General features: G+C 42.5%; 1 protein-coding gene and 1 pseudogene across 3 annotated transcripts; both read left to right on the top strand.

Moving 5' to 3' along the window:
- The first annotated feature begins 4,573 nt into the window (after window positions 1-4,573).
- Window positions 4,574-5,158, top strand: LOC147430627 (uncharacterized; annotated as a pseudogene).
- A 796-nt stretch (window positions 5,159-5,954) lies between these two features.
- On the top strand, window positions 5,955-9,384 carry LOC147430626 (putative pentatricopeptide repeat-containing protein At3g15130). 3 transcript variants are annotated; one of them, XM_086493221.1, is made up of 3 exons: window positions 5,955-6,122; window positions 6,201-6,325; window positions 6,641-9,384. In XM_086493221.1, the coding sequence occupies exons 1-3, from the start codon at window positions 5,961-5,963 to the stop codon at window positions 9,141-9,143; spliced, it is 2,790 nt and encodes a 929-aa protein (XP_086349347.1). In that variant the 5' UTR covers window positions 5,955-5,960; the 3' UTR covers window positions 9,144-9,384. The 3 variants fall into 3 exon arrangements, with proteins under 3 accessions (XP_086349347.1, XP_086349346.1, XP_086349348.1); XM_086493220.1 differs by having other exon boundaries at window positions 6,201-6,331; XM_086493222.1 differs by lacking the exon at window positions 5,955-6,122 and having other exon boundaries at window positions 6,198-6,331; window positions 6,597-9,384.
- The last annotated feature ends 8,747 nt before the right edge of the window (window positions 9,385-18,131 follow it).

Here is an 18,131-nt window from a genome sequence, read left to right as displayed (position 1 = left end):
TAACCCCTTGACCAATTCAAATATTGGAAAGCAAGGTCTTGTAATACTTTTCTTTGGACATCACACATTAAAACTAGGTCCCTCACTTGTCCAAGCTATGCTCTAATACAATAAAGGGCTTTTGGTTTCAAGATGCACCACTTTCCCAACCTTGATTCCATTAAAGAAGCTAGCTCTACTTGGACATTTAATAGCAAGGTCCTGTAGCAGTTCACATTGAACATTTTCCATGGCAGCTAGGTCCACCACTTATCTAAGCTATGATCTAATAGAGTAAGGGGGTTTTGGTTTCAAGGTCCACCACTTGTCCAAACTTGATTTGGGAAGCAAGGTCCTATAATAGTTTGCTTTGGACATTCACCATTACAACTAAGTCCACCACTTCTCCAAGCTATGTTCTAATACACTAAGGAGGTTTTGGTTTCAAGGAGAACCACTTGTACGACTTTGTTTTTGGAAGTAAGGTCTTTACATAGTTCACCTTGGACCTTGGACATTGGATACTACAAATAAGCCCACCACTTGTCCAAGCTATGCTCTGATATAGAAAGGGGATTTTCCTTTCAAGGTCCACCACGTGTTCAACCTTGAAAGACTCAAGGGATACTTGGACATTGGAAAGCATAGTCCTATAGTAGTTGATAGGTGGCAGTGGGTATTACAACTAGGTCCACCACTTGTCCAACCTATGCTCTAATATAGCAAGGATGCTTTGGTTTCAAGATCCACCATAATTTCCAACCTTGCTTCCATTAATATAGCAAGGAGGATTTGGTCTCAAGGTTCACCACTTGTCCAAACTATGCAAACCTTTTTCATGTTGTAGCATGATTTTTTGTTTGAAGAGTATTTTTCTATAACTATGGATTTAACAATGTAATATTTTTCACTTATAGGATGGACTTCGAATCTGGGGAGAAAGTACATATGATACTTGACAATGAAATTGTTGGTATTGGTTGTGTGTGTAGAACAGATCCAGATTCCACTTGTGGTGGTACAAAGATAGGGCAAGGAAATGTCTCCATACTAGTGGAGGAATGCTTGAAGGATGTGGTCCTACCTTTTCCTACAATGGATACTTCATCTCTCCAAGGCTCATTATGGAGTGTTGTTCGATGGTCAAAGCTTCTTTTGCAACCTTTTGTATTAAATGGGAACTTAATTGATCCACAGGAAAGCTACAATGGTGATGAAGAACATGATCATTCTGATCCTCTAGTTACAGATGCAATACCTATGACAAGCCCATAATTTGAAGCAATGATTCGAGAGTCTTGGAGAAATCAGAGGGTCCTTTTAAAAGATGACACAATGATGCAAACCATGAATGAAGGGACCATCTTATATGTATTTCCACATGATTATGTCAACTTTCAGGAACTTGGTCCTAATTATGTGGGTGTGGGTATTGAAAGAGAAAATGCAAGCATTGATGATGTGGTTGAAGTGGGTAGCATCACTTTGCTAAAGTGGCCCATCAAGCAGACAACAATGTTGAATGGGAGCCCATTACAACACTTTGTTCCTGTTGATGGCATGCATGCTACATATGACGATGTATCCAACGATGACAATATTGGAAAAAAACTTGATGGGAGTAATGTTGTCCAGTTGTCAAGGAAGAGACGATACACTTTCATGAACAGAACTCAAAAATCAAAAGCAGCACCAGCTTCGACTTTTTACCTTTCAAACAAATCAATTCAAAGGGTATCATGCATTGATTGTTGTGCACAAAAATGTTACCAGTTTGCAGATCGTGATATGTTGACAAGGTTACGACAACAGTTTTGGGGAGAGTCTCAAAAATCACGCACTAATTATGTTTATGATGTTCTTTCTATATGTAATCAGAAAGATGAGAAGTCACGATACCAATTCAGGCTAAATGGCTCTATTGTTTGTTGTAGAGCATGGTATGAGCTACATGGAATACCAAAGACATCATTTTATCGATACAAGGAGAACTTTGAAAATGGTGTGCGCCAATATGTACATGGGAACACATGTACATTGAGAAGGGGACTTCAACATACTAGTTTAGCAAGAGCACTACTAAATGAGTTTGTGGAAAACAACTTTGAGAAGATGCCACATAGAAGTAGAACACTACTAGATGGCTCAAGAGAGACTCAATTGGTGATTCCATCAACATACAAACAAGTGGATATTTTTATGTGAAATCAACACGACACTTGACCAAATGGGCTACGAGAAGAAGCTATCCCAATCTTCTTTTGGTAGAATTTGGAACAAAGAGTACCCACATGTCACTTTAACAAAGACGAGTGAGTTCTCTAAGTGCAATATTTGTAGCTCAATCAAGGCAAGGTTAGAAGCTAAACCTTCTCTTGAAGAGAGAGCTCTTCTCTTGAGGGAGAGAGAAGTTCACATGGCACAACAAAAGAGTTGCAGAAGCCTATATTATGCATGGCGCACGTATTCAGAAACTCAACCACAAAAATATGTATGCATAATCCATGATAAGATGGATCAAAAGAAGACTTCCATTCCTAGATTACGCATTGTTCCTAAGGGTGTGGATTCAGGATATAATCTACAGGTGGCATTGATTGGCATGATCACTCATGGACATGGAGAAGGTCATTACGGACACTTTGTCTTGAATGGTTTGTGGCCAGCTGATCCAAATCTTACAATTGGCTCAATTGCTAATTGTTTACATAACCTAGAGAGGATAGATAAGCATCCTCTTGGTGATCTAGTAACAAATGGACTTCCAAGGAGCAATATTTCACTACTACATGCTTTGAACTCAAGGGATGCTTTGGACTACCATAACTTGAGTGATGGAAAAGAGCCCATTGTGCAGTCGTCAGAAATTGCAGAAGAGGAATTGGGGTCAACATTTCGCAGATTGCCAGAGAACTTGTTGCTACAATTGGATAATTGTGCAGGGAAAAACAAAAATCGATACTTATTTGCCTATTTGTCAATGCTTGTTTCAAGGGGTGTTTTCAAAACCATCCAGCTGGGATTTTTAATGGTTGGGAATACACATGAGGACATAGACGCCATGTTTAGTAGGTTTTCAGAGAAGTTGAGAGTTACACAAACCTATACTTTGCCACATTTGATGGATACATTACGAAACAACTCATCTTCATCTCCAGCTCCATTTTTTCTCACAAAGATCCCCAATTTCAAGCAATATTGTGATGGCTATCTTTGTGATGGACAAGACATACTTGTTGGACATTCCAAACCACTTCTGTTCAGGTTCTTTATGCAGGATGAGACACCAATGATGCAATATAATGCACATGTAGGTGTATCAAGTTGGAGTGGAAGTATTCGCCTTTGGAAAACAGACACAGAAGGCAACCCAATGTTACCATATGGAGATCCACCTCTAGTACAAATGGCGGAGTATGTCAAGGCCCACAAAGAAGTCATTTTGGGGCTAAAGAACTATATAAAATTTTGGAAAAATTTAGGGAATGGTTCAAGTATTCCGCGATATTATAGACCCGTGATAGATTATTGGAGTAAGGTAATTGAAGAGATTGGAAAAGCAATCATATCGGAGGGAGTCTTGTATGAAATGTTTTGGCCAAAAACTCAAGAATATTCTCACCTACAAAGCACTACAATGAATTTGCAACAAGGAGCAGAAAGATTTCTAGGTCTTGAAGAGTTGAACGATCATTTTTGTGGGCCTCAACGAGATAGGCCAAGGGAAGAGTTTGACCCTATGTCTGATGTGCACCAAGGTGACTTTCTTATGCTTGTTCCGAGTGATACAGAAATCTATCCAGTGTGGCTTGCAATGGCTTTATCTGACATTGATAATGAGCCTACATCACCAAACTACAGAAAACTCTTGATTCAATATTGGGCACCTTGCGCGAGAAAAAGTGGGATGACAGATACTCAAGCTTACAGTAATTGTTGGAAGGGTTATTGGGCTGTCAACTATAAGGACCCACAAGTGTGGGAAACTGTAGATGCAATTGTTTGGTCCTGGAGACCCAACAAAGAAGGACCATTTTCTAGAATAAAGATTCCAGAAAGGCATGCTCTAAAAGCCAAAGAAGGCCTCACTCGTGCACATCAACCACACTTGGATCAAAGTTTAGATATGGTATCAAATGTGGAGTAGAATTATGTGGAGCTTCTATTGTGACTATACTAGTCAATTTGTAAACAAAATCTTTTTTGTATCTTCCTTTGTTTTATGTAATTCATAGTTATTATTCAAATCCATGTGTTGCATCCTCTTGACTTTTGGTGTTTATCAACACCACAATCCTATGAGAGTTTCACTTTATTTACTAACCACACACCTCAATTTTTCCCACTTTAAGTGGAAAATTTCCAAATTACATGAATTTAGTTGATTTGGAGATTCCCATAATGTGAGATTTTTACCAAAATACCTAATATGGTCTTGGGTATTAAAAGAGCAACAGGTTATCTCTACACGCATGCAATTTTCACTTTTTCTTTCCTTCTTCTCATTGCTTTAAATATTAAAAAAACATGCTTTTTTACAAGAAATACAAATTTGTTTGTCCCTTGTAATACTCCTTTTTTTTTTCTAGGTCTAATGAAAGAGATCATTTGCAAACTATGTATAGAGATTGACGTGCCCGAGGATCTCATGACAGTCGAGGATGGTAATTGTCTCCTTCAATTGAAGACGCCAATAAAGCCCTACATTCTTGAGATGTTGCACTATGGCTACGATGTCGCGCTCGAGGACCTCTTAGATACAACGAACAATGACGCAAGTGAGATCTTCGCAAGCTTCAAGAGACAGTGCAATGACGAGCCACCATCAATTACAGAACAAAAGCTGACGTGGCAACACAGCAAGGATGTTTACAAAGCACGCTTTGGAAGTGACTATCCATACGCTTTCATCAACATCGACAACCCACCCACAGGTGACACCACCATGAAAAAAAAGTCCAAGAAATACCCCACTCGATTATATAGTCTAATATTCTCAAGCTTCAACATGCAAACTTACATTAATCCTGTTCCTTTCTTTTTTGCTTTTGGTGTGCAGAACAGTACAACAAGCCTCAAGTTCTGCTTTTCGACCACGACAATCAACCGCAAAAAACAACGGACATTGAATACACCGTCTACTCCATCACATGCTGCCAAAACGGACGAAAGTACATAGGTGTCACAAACAATTTTGAAAGACGAAAGGCAGAGCACATTCGACAACCACCTTCAAAAATGTGATCCGACGTTGATCGCTACCAACCATTCGAAGAAAACTTCATTTTTGACATACTTTCCGTCTCCAAGAATTTACATGTAGCACGTACATTAGAAAAAACATTCATCAATACACATAGTAGTACAAGTTCATTTGGATATAACATTCTACGAGCTCATCCCCCTCACTGCAAGAAATACATGTTCTTGAAACAAAAAAGAAAGATCTAAATTATCATTGTCACTCTCGGGCACGTCTCAATGAAATCTGATTTTTTTCTGTCTGCTAACACAACATCCTTTTTCTCTCTTTTTCCTCAAATATTCTGCACAAAAAACATTCACAATATTCGTATCAAGTACTATTATTCATTCATTGATAAAAAAATCAAATCAATCTCTATTGTTCCATATTTAAATCAATTTTGAGTTCTCCCATTTAAACTAAAAAAAAAAACCAAGCACCATATTCTCGTCACAAAGAAAAAAAAGTACCATTTCTCAAATCTGCATATGCTTTCCACACAGTGCCAGCATTGGCAAAAAAGTCATGCTGCTTCTTCCTTCAGATGTTAAATGTCAATTTCCAGCAAAAAAGTCATGCTGCTTCTTCCTTCAGATGTTAAATGTCAATTTCCATATGCGCTACTGTATTCTATAGATGTCACATAGCAAGGCCCACCAAGCAAGACTAGTTGGCTTTCCTACGACGTTAAAACTCTCTTCTTCTTCTTCTTCTTCTTCTCTCGCTGGCCGTAGGAATGGTCTCTTATCCATTTGAACCGGTAACGACAGCCATTCAAAAGCGTTCCACTTCACATGAAGAGCAAAAGGGCCCGAGGCGGCATCGCTCGACTCGCACCCGCGTTGAAGCTTTCATGGCAGCTCTATCCTTTCTCCCTTCTGCCTCTGCAATAGAAGAGGTAATGTACATAGGCCTATTGTAGGTGCTTGTATCTCTTTTCAGTAAGGGAAATTATCGCCAATGCGTTTGTTTGCAGGTAACTTCCAAGGAGTCTGTATGGAAACCTCCTTGGCTGCAACCACAGCTCTTAAAATTTGATCCATGCAAAGCAACATACGTGGAGGCCGTGGATGCAGGGATTGTCAGAACGGATAGCAGCAGGTTGCTGTGAGTTTTAGCTTATTGCCTTCTGCATCACACACACACACACACACACACACACACACACACACACACACACATGCACGCACACACACAACTTGCATTGATTTTGTTTATCTTTGATCAAATACTGTGAAGAAATACTCCTGATGAAAGGGATGACAATTCAATCACACATATGCTTTGTCTAGCATTCAGCTTTGAAAGGTTCAATGTGACCATGCCTGTCTTCTGGATAGATCATAACTAGGTCTATTATCCACCGATGCAGGCAGAGGTGTCATGATCCACATTGTTTCTTACGCAATAATGCAGGGACGTAGGGTACCATGATCCTTTTGATCCCTGCATAGAAGTGTACCCATCTAGGTACCATGGACCCCTTAAGACAACTCTCGAGGCTTTGTACCACAGCAGCAGAACTATGGAGAGGTTTTCAATGGACTTTGTCTTTCACACATTAGAGCAATGTGTAGAGAAAAGGTGCCTCTCAGCTACCAAAGAGATCCATTTCTTGCTTGTCATAAATGGATGCGACACAGATGCTTTCATCACTTGCCATCTGATTCGTGCATATGCATCACTTGACAATCTTCATGATGCTCACAGAGTGTTTCTCAAAGCATACAAACTGACGAACTTTTCTTGGGCTGCCATAATATCTGCGCATACCAACCGCGGCCAAGCACGCCAAGCCTTGGAACTCTATAGACAGATGCAGGTTGCACAGGTGGATTTATTAGATGGCCATGTGTTTGTGGCAGTTCTGAAGGCTTGCACTGATTCAATGGATTTGAAAGAGGGAGAAGCAGTCTATGCACATATTGTTGCGCGAGGTCTGCACAGCAATGCCTTTACAGGAGGCTTCTTACTTGATATGTATGTCAAGTGTGCAAGCATGTATGACGCTGCCATCGTGTTTCAGGCACAGCCTAGTAAAAATGTCGTATCTTGGAATGTATTGATGGCAGGTTATGCAAGCAATGGACAAGAGCAAATGGTTCTACAACTCTTTCTTGAAATGCAGCAAGGTGATACTATTTTAGAAAGTGTACATGGGGATGGGGGGGACTTCGAGAATGTCGTTTTACCAGATGTCATTACTTATCTTCATGTGCTGAAGGCATGTTCAAGTCTGGGATTGCTAGAGCAAGGTCAACTTGTACATACTGAGATAGTAGAAAAGGGTTTAGGAGCAGATCTGTCGATTGCTAATACTCTTATCGACATGTACGGAAAATGTGGGAGTATCAGAGATGCATCTGCTGTTTTCAATGTTCTTTCTTCCCGCAATGTTGTCTCGTGGAGTGCGTTGATTTCAAGACACACCCAGCATGGATGTGGTTCAGAAGCTCTTAAGCTTTATAAGAAAATGCAAGCGGAGCAAATTCAACCAGACCACTTCACTTTTGTATGTGCTTTGAAGGCTTGCTCCATGCAAGCAGCCCTGAATGAAGGCAAGAAGGTGCACAAACATGTCGTGGCAACTGGTCTTGAGTCAGACAAATTTATTGTCAGCACTCTCATTGATATGTACAGCAAATGTGAGAGTTGTTCTGATGCTCGCAATGTTTTTGATCGGCTGCAAGAACGTAGTTTGGTGACATGGAATGCAATGATCTCAGGATATGTACAGTGTGGAGAGATTCAAGAGGCACTCCATCTTTTTGAACGAATGTGTCAAGCGGGAATGGGGGCAGATCAGGCAACATATGTGAGTGTGTTGAAAGCATGCTCTGGTTTAGCAGCTCTGCATACAGGGATAGACATACATTCAGATGTAGTTGGGGATGGATTGGAGTCAGATTTGTTCATAAGCACAACTCTTATTGATTTATACAGCCAATCAGGAAATTTGGATGACGCTCACAGGGTTTTCAGTAGGATTGCAAACCCTGATGTTGTATCATGGAATGCCCTGATTGCAGCTTGTGCTCAACATAATGAATACCGGCTAGCTATCAATTGCCTTGCAGACATGCAGCGTGTTGGGACCATGCCAAATCATGCAACTTTTGTATGCATTTTGTCTGTATGCAGTCATGCGTGTCTGGTGAAGGAGGGCTGTAATCACTTCAAATCTATGAGGGATAAATGTGGCATCGTGCCGACTCTTGAACATTATGACTCCATGGTAGACCTCTTTGGACATGGTGGATGTCTGGAGGAAGCTGAAGATCTACTGGAAACACTCCCTCTCGCGCCTAATCTCACAAAGTGGACATCCTTGCTCAGTTCATGCAGAATGCATGCAGATCTGAACATAGGGAGGCGCTGCTTTGATAATTTTGTGATGATAGATTATTCAAATGCCTCTGGCTATGCGCTCATGTCCGACATCTATGCACATGCAGGCATGAATGGTGAGGCCGAGGAAGTAGAGCTGCTGAGAAGATATGCAAATGCTTGGAAGAAGCCAGCTAAAGCATTTATAGAATTAGACACAGGTGTCCATGAGTTTTCAGTAGGTTGTGAAAGGCACCCTCTAAGGAAAGACATCTATGCGAAATTAGAAGAGCTAAGGTGTCAGATGAAGGAAGAGGGTTACAAGGCACATGTGGACTTGGTTCTGAACGAAGAGGAGGACAAAGAGAAATCTCTGTGTGGGCATTGTGAGAAGCTGGCTATTGCTTTTGGGCTCATTTGCACACCGAGTGGAACAACACTCCGGGTAAGTAAGAATCTGAGAGTGTGTGTTGATTGCCACAATGCCTCCAAGGTGATATCCAAAATCGAAAAGCGAGAGATCATCATAACCGATGCCTACAGGTGTCACCAGTTTAAGGATGGGGATTGTTCTTGTAAAGACCAGTATTAATTAGTCTGGAGATAAAACAGTGCCGATTGCTGAAGATGCTGAACATTTACTGGTTTTCTTGCTGGATTCAAATGTTCTATATTAGTGATACACGCCTATTGGCGCATGAACAGGTCAACTTTCATGGCTGTGAGAGAGAGAGAGAGAGAGAGATGAAATGATATGAAATATTATATTAAACGTCTTCCAAAGGCCAAAATGACCTATGAGACCAAACTGATACAAATCCTTATGGATCTAATCCAATGTCTGGTACAACAATAAAATGAAGTAAAACTAAAACTAAAAGACTAAAAAGTCAGACTGATAATCATCATCATCATCCATGTTTGAGGATGCCCGGCATCGGGCGTTGTCCGAGAAAGTATTGCATCGGCCGCTCAACAGCTTCATCAATGTGCGCCTCTGTAAATAGTCGTACTGGGCGTCTCCCATGTCATGCTAGAATAGTCCCGATTCTCCGGTGGAGCCTTTGTCGATGTCGTCGTCGCCTCTATAGACGTGGGTATCTAGCTCTCCCGAGCTTAGTGGCTTTGTCCACTAATATACCTCTGGTAGAAGTGGACTTTGAAGTCTGTTGTGAAGCATGCTCATCCGGATGCTGAGTCCGTGCTCTAAAGAAGTCATTGATCTCTCTCTATGAATGTCTCCCACTACTTGGTCTCCTCAAGAGACTCCCTGTGTGCACAACTCTAGCAAAAACAACCAGAGGCATCTCTGATCCTCATATCTCATAACTCTAGCCAACAGTCTTATAACTCTAAAAAGTGAAAGCAGCCACATATCTCATAGTATACTGGACAATGATAAATGTGATGTAACTCTGTCTCTGGCTCTATATGGCACAATTGGCATATCTTGGTAGTGAAAGCGGTCGCATATCGCATAGTATATTGGACAATGACAAATGTGATGTAATTGTGTCTCTAGCTCTAAATGACACAACTGGCATATCCTGGCGTCTGCTAGCACTCTCCTAAATCTGTCAATCTCTATTCTAGTTGATGCGATGATGTGCGCATTTGACCAACACTATAAGAGGAGCATTCCACAACCGCTAGCATTGCCGCGGAAAAACAAGGGAACATAGAAAGAGAAAATATTACGTACATGGCAATACCAGCGGCAAAAAATACGGTAGTTGTTCAAAAGCAATATACACGGTAATAGTCACGGGAATATTCTCGCGACTATTATCGCGTGACTTGCCACTACTATTATCACGTTTATTATCGCTAAACGCTTATTCAAAAATAAGGGTGCTCATTTGGCCACCCAACCATATGAGCACCTTTCTTTTTGACATGCATAAAACAATGAAACATCAATTGTTTTTTGAAAGAGTATACAGAAAAAAATTTGAAATTGAATTTACTTTACCTTAACAATTTAATGTGTAGAAGATCAACTATTTAAAAGAATTATAAATAAAATGAAAATAGTTGTATATAGATTGTGTCACATTGGGACTTTATGAAAGTTTGGGCAAATATTTTTCCATCTAATCTTCCTCCTCCTCCTCCTCCTCGTCTATAGGCACGTACATTTGATAACCTTGACTTTACATAAATCTAAACTAAATTAAACAAATATCAAGAGCTCAAAACAATTGATACAAAATTATTTGTTTAAACTTACCGCTTGTAGTGATCCAACCGCTGCGTCGAATCGCTCGTGAGAGATGTAGTTGCTCTCGAACAAACATCGCCAAGTTTCAAATTCTGTATGCCGCTCCCAAAACTTGACCATCTCTCTGGTTGACTAAGAGTGATAGTTTCCTAAATTAGCAATAATAATAACAATTCATCAACTATAATCTTTAGAATCATCGATTTAGGTTGTAATTTAATCAATTTTACATATTTGTCCTTTCATGCTGCTTCTTACCCTCTCTCTCTCTCTCTCTCTCTCTCTCTCTCTCTCTTGCTCACAATGATCGCGTGGAAAAAAGAAGGCTCTACTTTGCACACTAGTCGTAAATCCTTACAAATAGACGAGGTATGTGCAATCGATGCATTTTTTTAATTTCCATTATTGTGTGTGTATGTGTGTGTGTGTCACGGTAGAGAACAATAGGGAAAGGGGGGGGAGGGGATGATATTAGGTATTTGTCGTGTGTTGAAGAGTTGGTTGCCAATGAGATTGAGCATCCAGTTCGCGGATAGCCCCCACTCCAAAACGGTCTCGCAATTGATCCAAATAGAATGTATATGTACGTTGTCGGGTGATATGTGTTCGAAACGTGAGCCGGGTAGGCGCCGGGCCTCTGGCTGTGGGAGGTGTGAAAGAGAGAGAACAGCAGACACTGAAAGCTTTGGCAATCACCGTAATCATCAATTAATTGAGTACATCTTTAGGTCAACTTAATCGATAGCCAAGGCGGGCTGTTAGTAGCATCGTTACTCGGATCAGCTAAAAATTAAGAGTTTAAGCTCCCTCTTTACAAATTTAACCGGGCTGTTAACGACGCCGAGACTTAACAGGATGTTTAATCAATCTCTAGATGATGACGACGATGGTGTTTTCCTCCATGTAGCTCTTCCTGCTTCAATTTTCCTTATGAGCTTTGCAAACTAACTCTATGTAGCATTCTCTTATCGCGTCTGACGTCCTCCTCATACTTAATTGAGAGAAAGATTGAGAGAGATCTGCCAAAATTTCTCGTCTTTCTCATTGTTGACCTCATTGATAGATGCTTTACTCCTTCAATTTCCCTAAAGGGGTCTGTCAAGCTTGCTGATAGCTTTAGGTGTAAAAGAAATTGGGTACCGATTTCTCGCCGATAGACAAAAATTCTTCTGTGTCGGATTCCAAGAATCAATTGCTATCGATCACTTTATGTCTCCGGTTAGGTAAAAAATGAGGTTCGAGAACCTTTCTTCGAGCGAGTTCCCTTCCATTTTCTTCAATTGAGCTTCTTACACCTTTTTCAATCTCCTTGTTACTTTGGTCGTCCAAGCTCTCCCTTGCTTAGTGCTTCACCGGCTTCAAGCCTTGAGCTTGCTCTCCACAGTAGAGAGAGAGAGAGAGAGAGAGAGAGAGAGAGAGAGAGAGAGAGAGAGAGAGAGAGAGAGAGAGATGAAATAAAATGTTATATTAACGTCTTCAAAAGGCCAAAGTGACCTATGAGACCATATAGTTACAATGTGGTGGATCTGATACAAAGTCAGAGTCAGAGTAAGAAGATGACAAAAGTGAAAATGAAATGACAAATGTCACAATAAAATACTATGGAATCCTAAACTACTAGGTGTGAACTAAGCAGCTAGCTGGGATATCTAGATCACAAGAGATCCAGCATCGGTCGCTGGCGGATCTCATCAATTTCTCCATGGTCAGTAGTCTGACTCCGTTGTATCTCCCAATCTCGATCCGTAGCTGGTGTGAAGATGTGTGTATCTGGCCGATAGCACATCGTATCCCATGAGACAAGTGGGTGTCCATGTATCTGGGCCTCGTCACAAAACCATCAACCATAAGCTGGAGGAGATGCTCTCTGTAGAAATCCATCTTCGCACCCAGCTCCTGTGCTGGCTGTATCCATGTCCTCCTGGTGTCTAGCTGAGTCAAGTCCTAGCGGATGAGCATGGTGATCTCGGACTGTGTAAGAGTCAGAAAGGGTGCATCCAGTGAGTACTCGAAGGGAGGCAATCTGTCTATGCTGAACCCATGCGCCTGAAACCATGATGTCATCTCCCCATACCAGCATGTTGTATCTCCCTGCATGGCTAACTGTCGAGAGGACTCAAGTGCAAGGCGGGCATATCTGTCTCTGGGAAGTTCCCACATGCGGTGTATGAAGGAGACAGATCTGGTGAGCGTCTCAACCACTAGTGGGGGGACAACTAGCTCTGCTTGAACAATAGCACGTGGTAGTGAGGCCTTGGCTCTAATGAGCCGCGAGATCATAGAGACCAGAGGCTTCTCCATGTCCCCCCATCCATCAATGCGGCCTGTCCTCCCATGATGGTCCAATGAAGGTCCCTAAATCTCAGCTCCATAAAGCAATGCAGAAGCCACCAGAGTGTCAAAGATCCAGAGCTTCGTCCAAGGCTCCTGAAACTGAACCTATGAACACATCCTTTCCAATCTACCCAATGCTGCATGAGCTCTGGTCAGTCTAGTCTCTGCTACCCTCCTCAATGAAAATGTTGGCCCAATAAAAACCACTTCGAGGTAAGTGTACGCATCTGTATACTCCACAGTCTCTTGGCTGTATGTGAATGCTGGCGCTGACCTCCTGATCCACTGTGGGGTGGTATTAGATACCATGACCTTGGTTTTACCAAGGTTGACAGACAAACCACTTTCCTGAGCAAACCTATTCAAAGCATCCAGGTGACGTTGCATTCCCTCCGGAGAGTCGGAGATCAACACAATATCATTAGCATTTAACAATAATGGAATCCATGTCCCTGCCAGCTGTGCACCTCTATCAATGTAGTCAAAAACCTCATCCACATACATACCAAATAGAGTAGGAGAGAGCGGGCAGCCCTGCTTCACCCCAATAGTGGAGTGAATCGGTGTGGATAGACCCTCTGAGGTGCGTACCTGCCCCTTTACTGACCTGTATAATGCCATGAACCCCCAAATGAGCTCTGTGGGTACTCCCATCTGTTGTAATCTGCGCATCAATCTAGCTCTAGGCACTGTGTCAAATGCTTTGTGGAAATCCACAAAGCTACAATAGATCCGTCTCCCACGCGATCTACCCTCCTCAATGATGGTTCTGAGTGTCAAGATATGGTCAAGAGTAGAAAAACCCCTCCTGAACCCTGCCTGCCCGGCTGCTCGTATCCCCTCCCTTTCTGCCCATCTACTCAACTGCTGCTCAAGAATAGATGCGTACAACCGTGCCAATGTGTGTCCAATCATGATAGTGCGATAATTCCCAGGCTCCATAGGGTCTCCCGACTTGAAGATAGGTACAATAGTAGATAGGCTCCAAGTATTAGGCAAGCCCTCACACATGGCACGGTTAAACATCACTGCTAGTAGATCTCTGGCATGCGTGAAATGCTCAACCACTAAACCATCATGATTGTATGTTCTCCCAGTCCTCATCCTGTCAATGGCCTAGAGCCGTGCCTTTGCTAGCCAAGCACAAGATAGCCTCAAGAGCTTGAGAGAGAGAGTCGCCTCTTTCTCCCCTTCATGATTTCGTCCGTGCATCCCCTGCTTTTCTTCCCCAACACGAGAGAGAGAGAGAGCCTTAACCTTGTGTCGGAGGACGAGAAGAAACGCGCTCATCCTCCTAGCTCCCTATTGAATACCCTTTTTCTTTTTTATGCTCATTTTCTTTTGGTTTTCATCGACCTACTTTTCGCCTTGCCCATGATTCATCACAGTGTCGTGAGTGATGTGGCACATGAACTCAGTATGATGATGTGGTAGGCCGTTCTTCGACCTCTGCCAAATCTATCGAAAGTGTTGCCAAACAGCGTCACCTGACCATCCTGGGCACCTCCTTCAAGGTCGAATCCGCCAGAGGCCCGCAGGGCCCGCTATGAGTGCTTCTTCTCCCCGCCTGCGCTCGTGCTCACTTCTGAATGCCAAGGACATGCTTTTATCTTTTTCTTTACACACTAAAAAAAAATACCCCTTAAGGGTTTTGGGCCACCTTGCCTTTGGGCGGCCAAGGTAATTTGGCTTGGGCGGGCGGCCATGCTCCTTTGCCTTTGGTGAATATGGGAGGCCCTTCCCATTGAGCTCTTGGGTGGCCGTTTGGCCCCTTTGTGAATATGGACGGCCTCTCGGCCCTTAACCTTTCTCGTAAAGGCACCAGATTTGGTATGCATATCAAGCAAGGCATGCTTTTGTAAAGGCACCTAGCCAAAGCATTGCCTAGCAACACATCTTTCTCGCGCAGTCATTGACTAACAATATCATCATGAATTTCAACGCTGGTAAAAGGTCTTGAATAGTGCCAAATGCCCTCAAGACGCAAGTCTAATTGATTACATTCGCTGGTATGCAACCCCTTTGCACTCAATGAAAATAGCCCAGAGCTCCTTACCATAGCCGGTTGCGCATTCCCCGCAATCATTGCAATTCAAGAGACGACATTCCGAACACGATGCTCCTCGAGCACTTATTGATCTTTTAATTTCACTGTATTCTAGAGTGTGGTTGAATCCCAAAAACTCCCAGATGGCACTTCAGTCGAGTCGACTAGACTGGTGCCCCCAGTGAATCTTTAACGGCCAATATCTTGGCAACTGGAACTCCGATCGCTGATCTCAACAGACCGATGCACTCCACAAAGTGAGCACTTCAGGTCTGTGCATTCACTTCATTTTTGTCCCCTCAGCTATAGTTGCATAATCCGGTACGGATTTGCAATCCGCTTAAACTTCAAACTGCCATAACTTTTGCATCGTAGCTCCAATCGACTAGCCATAAAGACAGGCTGGTAGAGAACTCAAGCACTACAGTTCTAGATCATAATTTCCCATCTATGCTCACTTCAAGCATATGCCTTTTTTGCATCATTAAGGCCTCTGTTGGCTCTTTAAAGCCGCATCTAACATACATTAACTGTTAAACTTGGCTTGTTAACAAGCCCTAATTACTGCTCAAACATCAAGTAGGCTTCAAGTAAGCTCTATGTGCATCTTCCTGGTATTTTTCTTAGCATGGTAACGAAGCTGCACGACTGCACGCGCGCGTGTGTGTACTGTGTGTGTGTGTGTGTTGTGTGAGGGAGAAGAAGGGAATAGATGGACAAGGTAGAGAGAGGTAGAGGGTGTGGGAAGGGGGGGGGGGGGACTTGGAGTAGGTGAGCTGGCGGAGAAGAAGAGGGCAGAGTATGCCGCAAATATGCGGCATACTCTGTCCTTATTTATTTTGTAGGCGGCGGTGATGATTACCACGGATATTATCGCATAACATCATTTCAAATTGATACAAACATATCCAAGGTAGCGGGGGGAGGTACAAACCACCCCCCTCTACCCTTAGATATCAATAATGTCATTTTTAGTCTTTTGATTTTTTTAAAGGATGTAGGACTTTTAGATGTTTTTTAAGTGCATTTTTTAATCTTTTTGTAACATTTGCGAGACTAAAAAATTAAACCATTTAGTGAAATTACTGATTGCACTTATTTTTATAAAATTGTAGCACTCATTGCACTTTATTCCCTTTGAATTTTTAGTCATTTCTCTTTTTTTATTGAAATATGTAATCAACACTATTTTCTCTAATTGATTGTTTATTTTTTAGGACACATATGACGAAATATACTTTTTTTTGTATTAAATCTCTTCTCTATTTTGCGCGTGTGCAGGACGTTGATTGGATGATTATGTCCCTCCGAATGGTCGTGAATGCAATCAGTGACTCAAGGACGAACTCCCTAGTCCTTGCGCCAAGTGCAATCCCTCGCTTGAGGTGCATTGCATTGGAGCACGTGGAGAACGAAGGACTTTGATATCCTTGAAATAGCACTCAGAGAGATGAGAGCGCCACTGACCCCTTGCTTGAGGAGGTGCCCCATTGGTCTGTGTTCTGTGGTGGTGTGCCGGCGCACAAGGCCGAAGGACAGAGACAAGAGATATATGACGAATTGGATGCACCGCATGGTGATCCTCCCACTAGCTCCACTTCGACAGCTCCTCCTCTAGCATCTCAGTTGCACTTTGAGGTAGAGAATGAGTACATGTGCGACATGTTTGATGAGTTACTTGCTCATGAATGCAATGTGCATGAGAAGGATTGTCAGCCATGCACTCGACAGGCAGCGAAAATGGAGGACAGATTTCTGGCGAGTGCCCGAACACCTCTTTACGACGGTGCACAGTACTCGGTGCTCCGAGATTCGTTGGGAGTCATCAACTTGCAAGCAAAATTCAGTTGGAGGAATGCAAGAGTCGATGCACTCGTGAGTAAGTTAGTTATATGGCTTTTTATACATCTCTCTCACTTCATGGTGCCTCCTTGCAATTATATTAATACGCATGTTTGTTGTAGTTTGATAGGCAAGATGTTGCCAAAAGATCACCACCTGCCTCCAGATTGTCGATGAGCTAGATTGTATGTCACTGCACTTGGCATGGAGTATGAGCGCATCAACGCGTAAGTCAACGATTGAATACTATATCGCAATGAGCACGCACATGCTACCTCATGTTCCGTGTGCGTGGAAGCATGATACAAGATTGAAGTGAGCGGGACGCACCTACCTCGCAAGGTATTGAGACATTTTTCATTAATCCCTTGCATTCAACACATGTTTAAAAGTAGGCCTATCATGGATCTTCTCCCATGGCACGCCAACTACCACTCAAATGATGGAATAATGCGTGTCCTTTTTGATTCACCTGTATGGAGGCACATCAAAACGCAATGGCTAGAGTTTGGGTTGGAGCCTTGACAGTTGAGGCTTGGGTTAGCAAGTGATGGAGTCAACCCCTTCGGCACTAAGTCTACTTCATGGAGCACTTGGCCCATGGTGATTGTCAACTACAATATTCCACCATGAGAGACAACCAAGAAGGGCAATATACTTCTTTCCTTGCTTGTTCCAGGGAAGTATAAAGTGTCAAATATTGACATCTACCTCAAGCTCCTCATCGAGGAGTTGGAGGAGTTATGGAGGGCATTCCTATTGTAGATGTATCAATTGCAAAGGGGGGGAAGAGAAGCCATTGTGAGGGAAATCCTTATGTGGACTATGCACGACTATCCTGGGCTTGGAGAGATTTTTGGTCTCTCTATTCTCTCTCCTTTTAGTTTGAAGCTTTTCTCTAACGATATGATATGTATGCAAGGTTGTCCACATTGAGTCACAATACATGTCCTACTTGCGGGCCATCATTGGTGACAAAGAGGCCGGATGCCTTGTGCAAGATACTCTATCCAAACAACCATCATTTCTTACCCCAAGGTCATAGGAGGCACAATGCTCCAACAAATGGGAAGACGCCTCTAAAGCTCACGATGGAAAATTGGGCAACCATTTGGGAAGAGCGCTACAACCACAAT

Source organism: Adiantum capillus-veneris, chromosome 21 (genome assembly GCF_014529385.1).
Source record: "Adiantum capillus-veneris isolate H3 chromosome 21, ASM1452938v2, whole genome shotgun sequence".
In the NCBI taxonomy this organism is placed as follows: domain Eukaryota; kingdom Viridiplantae; phylum Streptophyta; class Polypodiopsida; order Polypodiales; family Pteridaceae; genus Adiantum; species Adiantum capillus-veneris.
This window is presented reverse-complemented; position numbering and strand designations above follow the sequence as displayed.

What these genes read in the sequence shown, in the direction of transcription:
- LOC147430626 (XM_086493220.1), top strand. Translation starts at nt 5,961, where the DNA reads ATGGTCTCTTATCCATTTGAACCGGTAACGACAGCCATTCAAAAGCGT. An exon ending in CTGCCTCTGCAATAGAAGAG is followed by an intron (nt 6,123 to 6,200) that starts GTAATGTACATA and finishes GTTTGTTTGCAG; the next exon opens with GTAACTTCCAAGGAGTCTGT. An exon ending in ACGGATAGCAGCAGGTTGCT is followed by an intron (nt 6,332 to 6,640) that starts GTGAGTTTTAGC and finishes GCAATAATGCAG; the next exon opens with GGACGTAGGGTACCATGATC.